Raw genomic sequence first — 15,388 nt, forward strand, 5'->3', positions numbered from 1 at the left:
ATTATTTAAATAATGGTGCTTTACTCATCATCGACCTGATTGGGGCTTACTGCTTACAATTTTGAAAAAAATAATATCTTGAGAACAGGGTACATTCTTCTTTAATTTTTCTTCCTTCTCCCCCTGTGCATCTTTGCACCTCATAGTACTCGTTGGTGGGTCTACCTCACCTCCTGGGCCTGAAACACTGGTGTAGCCCAGGGCTCCGTCCTTCGCCCTCCATCCCAGCCGCTGTGCGAGTGCCCTCCTACAGTCTTAGGGCTTCGGGTCTGTTTACATGTCGAGGGCTCCCAAAATTCTACCTCCGGCCCAGACCCCTCCCTTGTACTCCAGGTTCATCACACCACTACCCATTCAACATCTCTACCTGGGTATTTATCTACTCGGCATCTCGAACTTCTTTTCAGACCCGAAGCCCTCACCTTCGCCCTAGAGCCAGTGCTCCTCACAGTCTTCTCTGTCTCAGCAGATGGCTCCGGCGGTCACTCAAGCTGCCGAAGCCCAGAAGCCTGAGTGCTCCTCGAACCCTCAGTCCCCGCTATACCTCCACAGATGGGTGAGCAGCTGCCAGCAAGCGCCCTCAGTTTGACCTTCCAAACACATCCCGCCTCTGACCACAGCTTAGTACCTCTGCTGCTCACCTCCTAGGTTAGGCCGCCCGCCCCTTGCCCGCCGCACACCGCAATGTCGCCTCACCGGCCTAGCCGCCGCCATCCATGGCCAAGCCAATTCTTCGTTCAGCAACTGCGCTGACCTTTTATGACAGTAAAATCAGGTCGTGTCCCTTCCCTGCTTGAAACTCTCCAATGTGTCCCCATCACGCTTCGGAAAAGAAGAATGCCAACTCCCTGCCACGGCCTATGGGAGCTAGCTGCGCCCACCTCTCCAGTCTCTCTTGCGTCACTCTCTGCTGGCAGGCACAGAGAACCTTCCCTCAGACACGATCTGCTGATGCTCTTTCCCACAGCTTTAAGCAGCAACCTGTTCTGCATTAATACTAGCTGAGTCACTTAATTAGTAACGTTCTCCATTTCTAAAACTTTGTTCCAAGGGCTACCAACTATCTGTGGCTATATGAGGCATTTGAAAGAGGAGAATGAACATGGGGCCTACCGATCATTCTAGACGCACACAAAGGGAGCAGCAGCTCCTGAGCGGGGCTGGGGGAAACAAACCCAATTTTCCCCACCAGAAAATGGGCACGATAAGCCTTCTTTGCCATGCCATGCTATGAAAAGCAATTTATACCCAAAGTGCTCCTGATAGCCGAGGCAAACACCCAATACCCTCCCAGAGAGTTGTAACTGGAGCCCCAGGCCAGTAGAAACTGCCAGGCCGACCACGGCAGCTGCCTCACCTTTTGAGATAAAGCAGAAGGACGATGATGGCGCCCGCAACGATGACCGGAGTGGCAAGCAACATGCTTATGTAGAACGTGGGGTCGGTATTCTCACCTGGCAAATGGAAAGCAAACACGAAACGTGAGAGATCAACCCCTTTTAGAAAAAAACACCAAGCAACAGTTGGATCAAAATAGTGAGATCACAGCTCTTTCTGTACTCCACCCAACCTATTTTCCCCAAATCTTCAATCATCTTGTCTTCTGTTCCCTTCATCGTAAACAACACAGTCCTGCTCTAGTGCCTAAAACACCACGGATGAATAAACACCTTGAGAGTTATCCAAAACCTAGTTTCAGACACTACACACAGTGTTACACCGGTTAAAAAGGTCATCTCATTAACAGTGACCACCTTTTCTTATTGGTTCCTTAACCACTATTAGAACATGTAAATCAATCCTAACCGCCACTCCTTAACTGAGCATCTACTATATATGTGATACCACCCCAAGGGCTTGTACATGTTTGTATCTATGCCATACAGATACATAATAGTATTTCCCATTTCTACAGATGAGAAGGACAAGGCTCAGTGAGGTTCAGTGGCTCGTCCAGAAGGGTTTTGGAAGCGATGCCGTCAAGCCTCAAATCCAACACTGTCTGAAAAGTTCCAGAGCTTTTCACGAACAGCCTTGCTATACCTCACTCACAGAATGCCATGTCTATTATATGCTCGTCTTTCCCACCAGGGCATGACCATCTAGAAAGCAACATCAGAGCCTAAAGTCGTTGTGTTAGTCTCTAAGGTGACCCCAAATGATCACAGCCTCCTGATACTTATAGCCTTATGTAATCTCCTCCCCTTGAGGGTGGGCTGGACTGACTGACTGGACTATAAAGAACTGAAGAGCAGTGCTGATGTCATTTCCAAGATTAGGTTACAAAAGACTGTGATTTCCACATGGGTGGTCCCTGCGCACTCTTGCTTGGGTCACTTACTTGAGCAAGCTAGCTGCCATTTCATGTGGCAGCCCTTTGGGGAGGCCCCAGGGGCAAAAAACCGAAGGAGGCCTCTGCATTAGCTTCCTAGGGCTGCTGGAGCAAATCAGCACATGCCAGCTGGCCTAAAACAGACGTGCTTTGTCTCACGGTGCTGGAGGCTAGAAGTCCAAAATCAAGGTATCCACAGGGACATGTTGCCTCTGGAGGCTCTAGAGAAGAACCCCTCCTTGCTTCTTCTTAGCTTCTGCTGGCTCCCTGGAATCGCTGGTGTTCCTTGGCCACAGCTGCATCACCCCACGCTCTGCCTCCCTCCTCACGGGGCCTTTTTCCCCGTCGGTGTTTCTGGGTATCCTGCCTTCTTACGAGGATACGTCATCGGATTTAGGGCCTACTCGGAGCCAGTGGGGCCTCATCTTAACTTGCTAACATCTGCAGAAACCCTACTTCCCAATGAAGTCACGTTCACAGGTGCAGGAGCTGGGACCTGAATGTACCTTTTCGAGGGATACGATTCATCCTGCCACAGCCTCCATCCAACAGCCAGCAAGGAATGGAGGCTTTCCAACGACCCCATAAGTGAGCCTGGAAGTGGCTTCTCCAGCCCCAGTCAGACCTTCAGATGAGGCTCTGCAGGTGCAGCCAACAGCCTGACTGGAACCCCATGAGAGAACTTGGGCCAGAGGTACGAGGCTAAGCTGGGCCCTCATTCCTGACCTACAGAAACTGTGAGATGGCAAATATGTGTCTTTTAAGCCACCAAATGTTGATGTGCTTTGTTATGCCACAAGACTTAACTCATACAACCATGCCTGGCCCACAGCTTACTTAGTCCCTCAATTAACAGGGAACTGCCTTCCTCAATAATCTGTTTCTCTGACCGTTACAGAGCGATTAGAAAGTTCTTCGGTTGGTCCCATTTTGCCCCATGGAACCACAAAAGAAAAGAAGCTATTCCCTCTTCTGCCTAACCACCAATATTAGAATTCAGTGATCGGGACTCCTTGCCCCTTCAGCAACCAGTCCTCCCGAAGTTTTGAGATTCTCTCACATCCTGATAACCCTCTGGGGGATAGAGTCCAGTCTGCCACTGAACCTCCTGCAGTGTGGTGCCCAGAATGGAATACCGCACCCTTGCGACGTGGCTGGGACACCGCGTCCCCACCCTGTAGCGCTCCCCTGTCTGGGTGCTACAACGGCACCACGGCCTATGGCTGCATATGCCTTAGAGGTATATTTAAGCCAAGGCTGAGTCACTCTGAGCTTCCGGTTCAATAAAACCCTATGCCCCCACCCCACAACACACACACACACACACACACACATATCCATAAAGCACAGGTCTTTCAGATCCTGTACTTGGGCCTGACACAGTTTGCTCAGCCACTCCATTCATACACGAAACTATTGTTTTCAAACCTAGATGCAGCTTGATCTCTATTAAATGACATCAAGGTCACTGTTCTACTCTCGGTTCTGTCACCAACAGGCTAGCCCTCCAGCACTGCACAATCTGCAGACTTAATCGCGCCTGCCTTCTGATATTTGTGTTCAGGTTGTTAAGAAGATGGAGACAGGACAGAAGAGAGAATAACACCTTTTGGATTGTGGATTTCCAAAGAGCTGTACATTGTGAACTAAACCTGGGTGATTTGACAGTAATTAAAAGAGAAAACACAGTTCAATTGCAGACATTCTCTGGATGACATTAAGAATGCAGAACAATCCTTTACCCCAACCTATTTTCTGCTTCAGCTTAGTTTCCATGCATCAGTGGTTTAAATTTTAATGAAATCCCGTTCTCTTACCTATACTCATCGCTTGACTCCAATTACTCCAGAGTTTGTCATCCTCATAGCATAACTTGTTTGTCCTGACTCTTATTCTGACTGTGTTCAAAGTATCAGGAAGAACACTGGGGACCATGAAACAAATTGTACCCTTAGATATAAAATAAAAACACACAAAGAATGTTACCAGCTTATTCTCTTTCTCTGCTTCTGAATATCCTAAATTCTGTACATGATTAAGATGTGGACTACAGTCCAAATTATCTGACTTTAACTCCTCAAAGAAAAACTGGCAATAAGCCACAGAACAAAGGAGTCTGTTTCTCTCAAAGCACTTCAAATTTAGGCTATGGTTGCCCTGCCCCACCCCCAATTATTCTATGACTTTAAGCCCAAAGAGTTAAAGTTGAATTTACTGACCTCCAGGTTTCCCTCAAATTCTGAATTCTGACATTTGGCCTCTTCAACCTGGAAGACATAAAAAACAAATAGGTTCAAAAAATTCAAGAGACTAATTTATATCATTTAAACATTTCTAACAAGGTCCCCTTTTATCCCATCAAAAGACGACTAGGTACAGTGAAAGAAGGTTTTGTTTTTTTTTTTTAAATAAGTGGTGCTGAGTCAATTACATATTCATACAGGGGAAAAAAGAATCCTGTACCCTACCTCACACTATTTACAAAGTCCATTCCAGATGGATTGGAGATCTAAATGTGAAAGTTAAAATAAACTGAACAAATAAATACATAAGTACAGCAAGATTTTAGAAGAAAATGTAGAACATCTTCATGACCTTAAAGCATATTTCTTAAATAAAACCAAAAAATATTAACCCTAAAGGAAAAACTGTTATAAAGTCATCGATATTAAAATTGCAAACTTCTTCTGTTCATCAAAGATACCCTATTAAGGAAATTTTAAAAAGTCATGTATGGAGTGACAGAAATTATTTGCAATTCCTAACGAAGGACTTGCATATATATATATATCATATAATATATACTTAAATTTACATATAATACGTGCACACATATATACATAGATCCCACCAACTAATAAGGAAAAGACAGACAACGCAGCAGAAAAACCGGCAAAGGATTTGAACAGGCATTTCTCAAGAGGGTATTCAAATTCCTAAAGAACAGGGGCAAAAGTGCTCAACTTCATTAGTCATCAGGGAAATGCAAATTAAATCCACAAGATAACAATACACACACCTACCAGACAATACAGAGTGTTGCTGAGAATGTGAAGCATCTAGCACTCTCAATGTCGGCTCTTAGTAGTGTAAATTGGCACAGCCATTTGGGAAAAGTCTTATTATCTATTAGAGAGGATCCTAGGTAAGCCGCTGAGCCACACCCGCCCACCAGAAATGTATGCACGCGCACACCAAGAGACAAGCCCGCAACGTTCATAAAGACTCTATTCATAAAGCCCCAAGCTGAAACTATGCTCATGTCCACCAGAGGGAGAATGGAGAAATCAAATGTGATATGTATCGACATGATGGAATGAATGCAATGAGAACCAAACACTGACAGCTACGGGCAACAAAATCTCTGTGACTCTTGTAAACATAACATTGAGTGAAAGAAGGCAGACACACATGAAAAGTAAATTCTGGGGGCGCCTGGGTGGCTCAGTCGGTTAAGCGGCTGCCTTTTGCTCAGGTCGTGATCTCAGGGTCCTGGGATCGTGGGATCAAGGCCCCAAATCGGGCTCCTTGCTCAGCAGGAAGTCTGCCCCTCCCCTGCACTTGTGTGTGCGTGCTCTCTCTAAAGTAAATACAACCTTTTAAAAAAGTAAATTCTGGGGACACCTGGGTGGCTCAGTTGGTTAAGCAGCTGCCTTCGGCTCAGGTCATGATCCCAGCGTCCTGGGATCGAGTCCCACATCGGGCTCCTTGCTCGGCGGGGAGCCTGCTTCTCCCTCTGCCTCTGCCTGCCATTCTGTCTGCCTGTGCTTGCTCTCTCTCCCTCTCTCTCTGACAAATAAATAAATTAAAAAAAAAAAAAAAGTAGGGGCGCCTGGGTGGCTCAGTGGGTTAAAGCCTCTGCCTTCGGCTCAGGTCATGATCCCAGGGTCCTGGGATCGAGCCCCACATCGGGCTCTCTGCTCTGCGGGGAGCCTGCTTCCTCCTCTCTCTCTCTCTGCCTGCCTCTCTGCCTACTTGTGATCTCTGTCAAATAAATTAAAAATCTTTAAAAAAAAAAAGTAAATTCTGTACAATTCATTTATATAAAATTTACAAAGAGGCAACAAAACTAATCTATGGGATTAGAAGTCCGGGTATTAATTGTCCTTTTGGAGGGTAGTGACCAAAAGGGGTCACAATGGGGCTTCTAAGGTGCTGGTTACATAAGAGCAAAGTCATTTGCAAAAATCACTTATGAAAAATCATTGAGCTCTACATGACAACTCATGTGATTTTTCTACTGGACACTATACATCAATTAAAAGTTTAAAAAAAAAAACAGTGGTGCCTGAGTGGCTCAGGTCATGATCCCAGGGCCCCCGCGTAAGGCTCCCTGCTCAGTGGGGAGCCTGCTTCTCCCTCTCCCTCTGCCCCTGCTCCTGTCTCTCTCTCACACATGCTCTCTAACAAATAAAATCTTAAAAAAAAAAACAGTCTCCCTTGTTGAGAGTATAATATATCAAACACAATTGGGTTAGAGAAAAGACAATATAAAGCAAAATTCTCCTTCACACAATTTAAGTCATTTGTTGTCTGATGGAAAGAGAAAGATCCGTTCCTAAAATGCAATTATTTCAAAACTGGAGCAAAAAAAAAATCAACACATGAAAATCTGTTGCTTAATATAAATAGTCTACTTCTGGCCAACAGATTATATGAAAAGATGTTCAACATCACTAATCATCAGAGAAATGCAAATCAAAACCACAATGAGGTATCGCCTCATACCTATAAGAATGGCCATCACCATCGAAAAGGAAGAGACAACGAATGCTGGCAAAGGTGTGGAGAGAAGGAAACCCTCATATGCCTGTTGGCGGGAATGTGAACAGGTGCAGCCACTATGGAAAATAGTACGGAGCTTCCTCAAAAGGTTAAAAATAGAAATACCAGCAGAGGGAATAGAGTCAGTAATACTGTGATAACATTGTATGGTGACAGATGGTGGCGCCTACAGTGAGCACTGAGAAATGTACGGAATTGTTGAAAAAATATGTTGTATACCATATCTCAATTATACTTCAATTAAAAAAATACCATATGACTCAGTAATTCTACTACTGGGTCTCTATCTGAAGAAAATGGGGGCACCTGGGCGGCTCAGTCAGTGAAACCTCTGACTCTTGGTTTCAGCTTCAAGGTCATGATCTCAACGGTCATGGGATAGAGCCCCGCATCAGTGGGGAGTCTGCTTGAGATCCTCTCCCTCTGACTCTCCCCTCACACACGTGCTTTCTCTATGAAATAAATAAATAAATTGGGGGGGGGGGGGGGGGGGAGAAAATGAAAACACTAATTTGAAAAGTTACATGCATCCCTGGGGCTCCTGGATGGCTCAGTTGGTTAAGCGTCCAACTCTTGATTTCAGCTCAGGTCATGATCTCAGGGTTGTGAGATCTGTGCTGGGTGTGGAGGCTGCTTGGGATTCTCTCTCTCTCTCTGCCCCCTGCCCCAGCTCACGTGCTCTAACAACAACAAGAAACTATAAAAGGAAGAAGAAGAGGAAAAGATACAAGATACATACACCCCTATGCTTGCTTCAGCATTCGTCAGTTATTTACAATAGTCAAGATATGGAAGTAACCCAAGTGTGCACTGAAAGATGATTAATAAAGAGAATGTGATACATACACACACACACACACACACACACAGAATGGAATATCATCCAGCTGTGGCAAAGAAGGAGATCCTGCCATTTGTGACAACATGGATGCAACTCAAGAGCACTGTAGTAAGTGAAGTAAGTCAGGGAAACACATTGTATAACCTCACTTAAATGTGGGATCTAAAACGAGCTCACAGAGGCAGAGAGAAGAATGGTGGCTGCCAGGGGCTGGGTGACTGGGGGAAATGGGAATATGTCGGGCAAAGGGTACAAACTTCTACTTCTAAGTTCTAGGGATCGAATGTGTGGTGATTATAGTTAATAATACCACATTGTATACTTGAAATCCGCTAAGAGAGTAGATCTTCAGTGTTCTCACCATTTAAAAAGGGGTAACTGTAACTTTGTGACATGCCGGGTGAGTTAGTTAACATGACTGTGGTCATCACCTCACAAGGGAAATGTACATTGAGTCATCACGTTGTACACCTAGAAAATAATCACACTGTACAACCCAATTATATATGGTTTTTACTTGTCAATCATACTTCAAAGAAGCTGGAACCAATGGTCAACTTCTGTCAAAGAGACATTTAAACATGGGACGAAGACCAGAGCACACGGCTATGACTTTTGACCTTGCATGTTACTAGCGGCATCTGTGAAGAGCGGAAAGGCAAACTAAATGATGACGAGTGTCCTATCGACACTTCGTATGGGGCACAGGAAAAGCCACTTGGGAATCAGAGACCTGCTGGGGAATCCCAAGGACCAGCTACCACTTGAGGGACCTGGTTGCATGTTCATGTCCCCTCCCCTGGGCCATCTCCCAGATGCATGTACGTTCCAAAATTGGCAAATCACTGTGTAAAATGGAAGGTCTGAGCTCTTGTTCAAACGTAAGTTCCCTCACATAGTTTAGCAGCTGCTCAGATAATTCTGTGAGAAAAGGAAAACAAGAGCACAGAGGACCAAGCGGATAGTCTGGGCAGAAGGGGCGTGGTCAAAGACAGGTCATTCCTTGCTTTGTGATTGTCACCAGCTACCTCTGACCCCAAACCCCATGTGATGGCACCACTTCCTGTCCCGGCCTACTTCCCCCTCTTAACTACAACATCAGGCAAAATAATTCCTCAAAAATCTTGCAAAAAGGGTGGGGGGGAAAGGTCTCAAAATCAGTGAGCACACAAAAAGCTGATGACATTTTAGGAGAGGAAGCAGCTGGTGAACATCTGCTAGGACAAAGAACATTCAATTCAAATGTGTCAACAGAGTTCACTCCAAATAGACTACGGTTCTGATTTAGGAGGATAAATGCCATAGTATGTACATTCTCTTCAGTGCATTAGTTTGTTTAAAAAAAAAGGGGGGTGGCGCCTGGGTGGCTCAGTGGGTTGAAGCCTCTGCCTTCGGTTCGGGTCATGGTCCCAGGATCCTGGGATCGAGCCCCACATCGGGCTCTCTGCTCAGCAGGGAGCCTGCCTGCTTCCACCTCTCTCTCTCTTCCTGCCTCTCTGCCTGCTTGTGATCTCTGTCTGTCAAAATAAATAAATAAAATCTTAAAAAAAAAAAAGGTAATTCAACAAGAATTTCTTTTTTTTTTTAAGGATTTTATTCGTTTATTGGACAGAGAGAGAGATAGAGAGAGAGAATGAGAGCGAGAGAGGGAACATAAGCAGGGGGAGTGGGAGGGAGAAGCAGGCTTCCCGCTGAGTAGGGAGACCCATGCGGGGCTCGATCTCAGGACCCCAGATCATGACCTGAGCTGAAGGCAGACGCTTAACAACTAAGCCACCCAGATACCTCTCAACAAGAATTTCTTAAGTGAGGACTATGCAATGGTGTTCTCAAAGTTTAATACAAGACAAACCTTTGAATACAGAAAGACCAACTTATCAGCTGTGTGGCCTGTAGCAAGTTACTTTACCTCTCTGAGCCTTAGTTTCTCAATAAAATATAGGTCAGAGGAGAACCATTTCATGGACTGTCACATGCTATTGTACAAGTACCGAGCAGAGTATCTGTGTAGTCCATCATGAACACTTCATAAGTGACAGCTGGCACAGTTAAGAGGGCGAACTGAGGTCACGTGACCCCCGGTGTCAGGGACACAAGCTTTGGAGTCAGACTTGCTGAAATCTTGACTCTACCACTTAACTTAGGAGTAAAGCTCTGAGATTGCATACTTCTCACCTGTGAAATGGGGATAAAATCACAGGCCCTAGGTCCCCAGGGTTACGGTGAGCACTGCGGGAGGCAGCTGAGACGACGTGCTTATGAAAATGCCCACCCCCCAGTCCTCACTCCCGCACGTGAGCCACCATGAGCAGGAGCCGCACCAAAGTTACCATCACCGAACTCCTCCCTCCAGGAGCTCTATTTTTAGCCAGGAGACAAGGACTCCCCATGTGATCCGGGGAACCAGCGGGATATAATTCAGTGCCAGATGAGTAATACAAGCAGCCTGCATCTGAGGATTTCGGACAGAAGAGAGCAGTAAAGGCCAGAGCAGTCACTCTGACAGCTGACTTCGCTGTAATCTCCAGCCTCACCTTCTCCCCACTTGGAAGCCCTCTGCTTTCTCCCTTTGCAGTACCATATGGGGACTCTGGCTTCTGGTATGGATAACAATTACTCTATTTCAGCAAACAGATTCATCTCCGAATGCCCAGAAAAGCTCTGGTCAGCTGTGGACCTGGGCACTCCCTCTGGGGTTACAGCCTGTCAACACTGGCTTATTTTAGTAAGTATTTTGAAACTCCCACGGTGAGCTGAAACAACTGGACCGAGGAATCTGTCCACGTGCGAGATACGGGGCTCCTTTAAAAGCCAGTATAAAACCCTTGGTCTTGAACTTCTACAACTCCAGTGCAGCCGGGGCCCAGAGCCGCTGGCATGCCCGTGACCAGCACAGCCCCTGTGGTCTTGAGGCACCACTTTATGGAAACTACACTCCTCCGGGACCACGGTATTGAAATCTGGGCAAACTTTTCGGGTCGAATCAACAAAACCCCTCTTGGTTAGTCGTTCAGATGAAGCATTGCGGGCCCGAGGGTGTGACCACTACTGTAAAGTGGAACGATGAGACTGATGCCGTGAGGTCCCACCGTATCCTGTTACATATCCTATCCGAGGTGCCCACGGGGACCTCTAATCAGTACATTTTGTACTCGATTCCCAACGGCGCAAATTTACAGAATCCAGCAACAGCGGACTACCCAAATTTGACGACTCTAGTTGCCACAAACTCCAAGACCAGGGAACGACCACACTAGAGCCTTGAAGAATCTACCAGATTGGACCCCAGCCTCCTGCTTGCACGTCTTTCCCTACTCGATTTTGGCCATGCCAGTCTTTCTGTTTCTCACGCATGCCAAGCTCGTTCGTGCTTGTCGCTCTGGTCTTATCTCAAACGTCGTCACTTCGGATGATCATGTTCCCTCAGGCCCTCCCATCATGCTACTACATGACCCATCTGACTTTCTTCATATATCATTCATACCCTGAAATTAGCTTGTTCATTTATACACTTATTTCCTAGTAGGTAGGCTTCACGGGAAAAACAGACCTTTTCATCAGGGTCACGTGCACACAAAATAGTGCCTGGCATGTAGCAGATATGTAATGAAAAGCTGTTCAGCAAATAAACTGATGAACGGCTTGAATCTTACAGCCAATGCTCTTACCATAGACCCTCAGACCTTCCACCGTGCCCTATTCCGGACGAGAAATTTCATCATCACCATCGCCATCATCGGGTGACATATCTAAGAGCTACATTCCACGATGTCTCCGTTTACTACCCTGGAAGAAATTCAAGTGAAAGAAAAATGCCCCCAATAAAATCAACTAGCTAGGAAAAACTTACGTAGAAAATATCATTCGTCTCAGTTTGGCTGTTATTGACTTCTACTTGATAAGATAAGCATCTGCTGTAAAAATTCTGTGGATTCTTCCACTGCACATACAAGTTACCATTTTGGAAGAACAGACGTTTAATATGTGGGGGATCAGGTTTCACTGAAAGACAGAAACGGAAGAACACAAATTAGAGCCCAGAATATTTTTTTTTAAGATTTTATTTATTTGTCAGAGAGAAAGAGAGCGAGCACAGGCAGACAGAGTGGCAGGCAGAGGCAGAGGGAGAAGCAGACTCCCTGCTGAGCAAGGAGCCTGATGTGGGACTCGATCCCAGGACGTCGGGATCATGACCTGAGCCGAAGGCAGCCGCCTAACCAACTGAGCCACCCAGGCGTCCCCATGCCCAGAATATTTTTGATGAGGTTCATGTATGTGTGGAGATAATGAAGGTCACCATAAATAAGCTTATTTTAAATTGTCTCATAAAGTGGATCCAAAGAACATCTTTGGGGTGTCTGGCAGATGACGTGAACTCTGACCTGCAACCATCTGGTTAGAACACAGCTGGGGTATCATCAGGACGTCCAGCTGTGACACAGAGAATAAAGAAAAGCAGCACTTGGGGCCAGATGTGCATCTACCTAATGGATCATGAGGGGCCCCAGGGGTTTCCCCAGCTGCCACTCACTTGCATCAATCCAAGACCACAATTAAAACATTAGTCTAGTCTCTGTCACGTACTGCAACATGGACAAACCTTGAGGACATTATACTACGTGAAACAAGCCCATCACAAAAAAAGGAAAACACTGCAGGATTCCACCCATGAGGTATCTAAAGTGGTCAGAATCATAGAAGCAGAAAAGAGAAAGCTGCTTACCAAGGGCTGGAGGAGGGGAAATTAGTGTTTCGGGGGCACTGAGTTTCAGTTTTAAAAGATGAGAACATTCTAGAGATCTGCCGCACAACAATGTGAATAGACTTCACATTACTGAACTGTACACTTAGAAATAGTTACAAAGGAAGTTACCACGACCTCACTCCCCTGGCCTTCGGTCCACACTTAGAAGTCACCTGCGTGACTGTCTGAAGGCGTGGTGAATAGCGCTCTGCTCCCAGACTTGGGAACCTTTGTCAATTCATGGTTATGTGCCCATGAATTTTCTGTATACTTAACCAGAATCTGCGCTCCCTGGTGGGATCTTACAACAAATAAATAAACACGACGCTTACAGTAGTAGCCTGCTTTAGAGATTTACAAAATACTTACATATCTCACATCATTTGGGACTTTGGACAGTCCTTTGAGGTCAGGAGGGACTATGGACCCTGTTTTACAGATGAGGAAACACTTAAAGAGAGTTTATATGCTTTTTCCAAAACGAAGTTCTAGGAGCTCAAGCGGATACTGTGTTTTCAAGTTGAAGCCTTTTTCTAAAAGGCCAACACTCGGCTGCGTTGGCCATTCTGAGCAGTCGGGGCCTACGCCACCCCGCACATTAGCTAGTTTGAATATCACTTCTGATCGCTCCTTCTCCAGTCAAAGCCCTTTTTCAACTAAGAGAAAGATTATTCAGGAATCATATTTCATTTTATTCTGCAGCATCATCCTCTCGAGTATCATCAGTAAAAGAAAACAGAACTTAAGAGTCAAAGAGCCCAGCTCCAGTCTTGGTTCTACAACTGACTGCGCGTTTGAAGTCTCAGCACACTCAGAAGCAAACAAGAGCAAAGCATGTGGCATATATACTCAATAATATTAGAATTTCCAAGGCTGCCACTTAAAAAAAAATCAAATAAAGATATACATAAATACAGTACTTTTTTCTGGGAAAATCTTAAAACCAAAATCATTCCTTTTTTATTCTCTATACTGACTATTCGAAAGATATAACACTTTTACCCACACTGTTGTACAGGGCTTCTAAAACTTACCATGAGAAGTTAAAGGCACTATATTGAAGGATGGTCTAATTTTTCCTGCATTATCCTTGACCACTATTTGGACACTGTGTTGCTCAAAATTGGAATCCTTCAAATTAGTCAGAGCAAAGGAACAACCAATGTGTTGATCTTCCCTATAGATGTCTTCACACTGAAGAATTTTTCCCAGGCTGCTGTGCCTGCAAGATATAATGAGACAACCTTCTGGATTATTTTTAACAAGGTGTTCAGGAAACAAAGGCAGACATTTGTTTTCTTTTAAACAGCCGAAGAGGACCGTGAAAGGCAACAGAAAGATAGCTCTTCTTAAAACCCTCTTTTATAACGTGGCTCCATTTCATACTCTAGCAAGAAACGAATGCTCCTTTATGATGAACACTGGTACTTTCTTCTTCTTCTTTTTTTTTTTTTAAGTAATCTCTACACCCAATGTGGGACTCAAACTCAAGACCCTGAGATCAAGAGTCATCCAAGCCACACGCCCAAACACTTGTTCATTTGTTCATTCGTTTTTTTTTTCCTTTTTCTTTTTTTTCAAGATTTTGTTCATTTGTCAGAGGTGCTTTGTCAGAGGAAGAGACAGAGAAAGCCCAAGTAGGGGGAGCAGCAGGCAGATGGAGAAGCAGGCTCCCTGCTCTAATGTGGGATTCGATCCCAGGACCTGGAGATCATGATCTGAGCCAAAGGCAGATGCTTAACCGACTGAGCCACCCAGGTACCCTAACACTGGTACTTAATTTTTTTTAATATATATTTTATTTATTTATTTATTTGAGAGAGAGAGAGAGAGAGAGAGAGCGAGCAAGAGTGAGGAGAAGGTCAGAGGGAAAAGCAGACTCCCCATGGAGCTGTAAACCCGATGCGGGAGTCGATCCCGCGACTCCAGGATCATGACCTGAGCTGAAGGCTGTCACTTAACCAACTGAGCCACCCAGGCACCCCAACACTGGTACTTTCAATAGCTGTGAAAATTCCAGGAGCCCTGACTCCTTTTCATCTTCTGTATAAGAGATCTTAAGAGGCCAGCATGAGAAGTTTTAGGCTTCTTGAAAAGGCCTCTCATCTGCTGAATTCCACGGTTCTCCTCTGGCCCTTCTGCCTGCCTGCCTTGCTTTCGTGGCTTCTCTTCCTTTTCGCTTTTCAAGGATTCACATTTGGTCCTCCGCCCTCTGCAGATTCCTCGCTGCTGCTTACTCCCTCAGCCATTCTCCCCCAGTTTATCATGTCTGTCCCTCGACTAGAATTTCTACACTGGGGGGGGGGGGTTCCTTGGTGCTAGTCCCAGATTTCTAACGGTTTCATTTGAGTGTTCCACTCTGGCCTCAAAGTCAATGTCCTTATGCCCTCTCTTCTGAGCCAAACTGCCTATCTTCTGACCTTCCCCATTCCCATCAGTCAGAGCGCATTTTCTCTGGACTCCTTGATTATGTCCTTTGAAATTACCCTTTCCCCCTTCCTTTCTCTGTATTCTCTCACCCCATTCTGTTACTTCCTTCCTTCACAAAGCTTCTTGGATTCTCTCCCGAGACATTCCTGGAACCCTTACAGTGTTGTGTGCCCTCACCACTTCAGCCTTCACATCCTCTCTGGAAGGACCTCGCTGACCTTCGTTATCAAGCTACCTATCCTCTAACCCCTGCCAG

General features: G+C 45.5%; 1 protein-coding gene across 1 annotated transcript in view; it reads right to left on the reverse strand.

Moving 5' to 3' along the window:
• The window catches only part of IL13RA1 (interleukin 13 receptor subunit alpha 1), a 56,753-nt gene that overhangs the window by 16,137 nt on the left and 25,228 nt on the right, over nucleotides 1-15,388 (reverse strand). Inside the window, exons 5-9 of the mRNA XM_047715296.1 lie at nucleotides 13,737-13,924; nucleotides 11,809-11,960; nucleotides 4,552-4,599; nucleotides 4,150-4,282; nucleotides 1,358-1,454 (exon numbers count right to left, since the gene is read on the reverse strand). Coding sequence (XP_047571252.1) covers nucleotides 1,358-1,454; nucleotides 4,150-4,282; nucleotides 4,552-4,599; nucleotides 11,809-11,960; nucleotides 13,737-13,924 — 618 coding nt within the window. The remainder of the gene's footprint in view (nucleotides 1-1,357; nucleotides 1,455-4,149; nucleotides 4,283-4,551; nucleotides 4,600-11,808; nucleotides 11,961-13,736; nucleotides 13,925-15,388) is intronic.

The sequence above is a fragment of the Lutra lutra genome, chromosome X (genome assembly GCF_902655055.1).
Source record: "Lutra lutra chromosome X, mLutLut1.2, whole genome shotgun sequence".
NCBI classification, from domain to species: domain Eukaryota; kingdom Metazoa; phylum Chordata; class Mammalia; order Carnivora; family Mustelidae; genus Lutra; species Lutra lutra.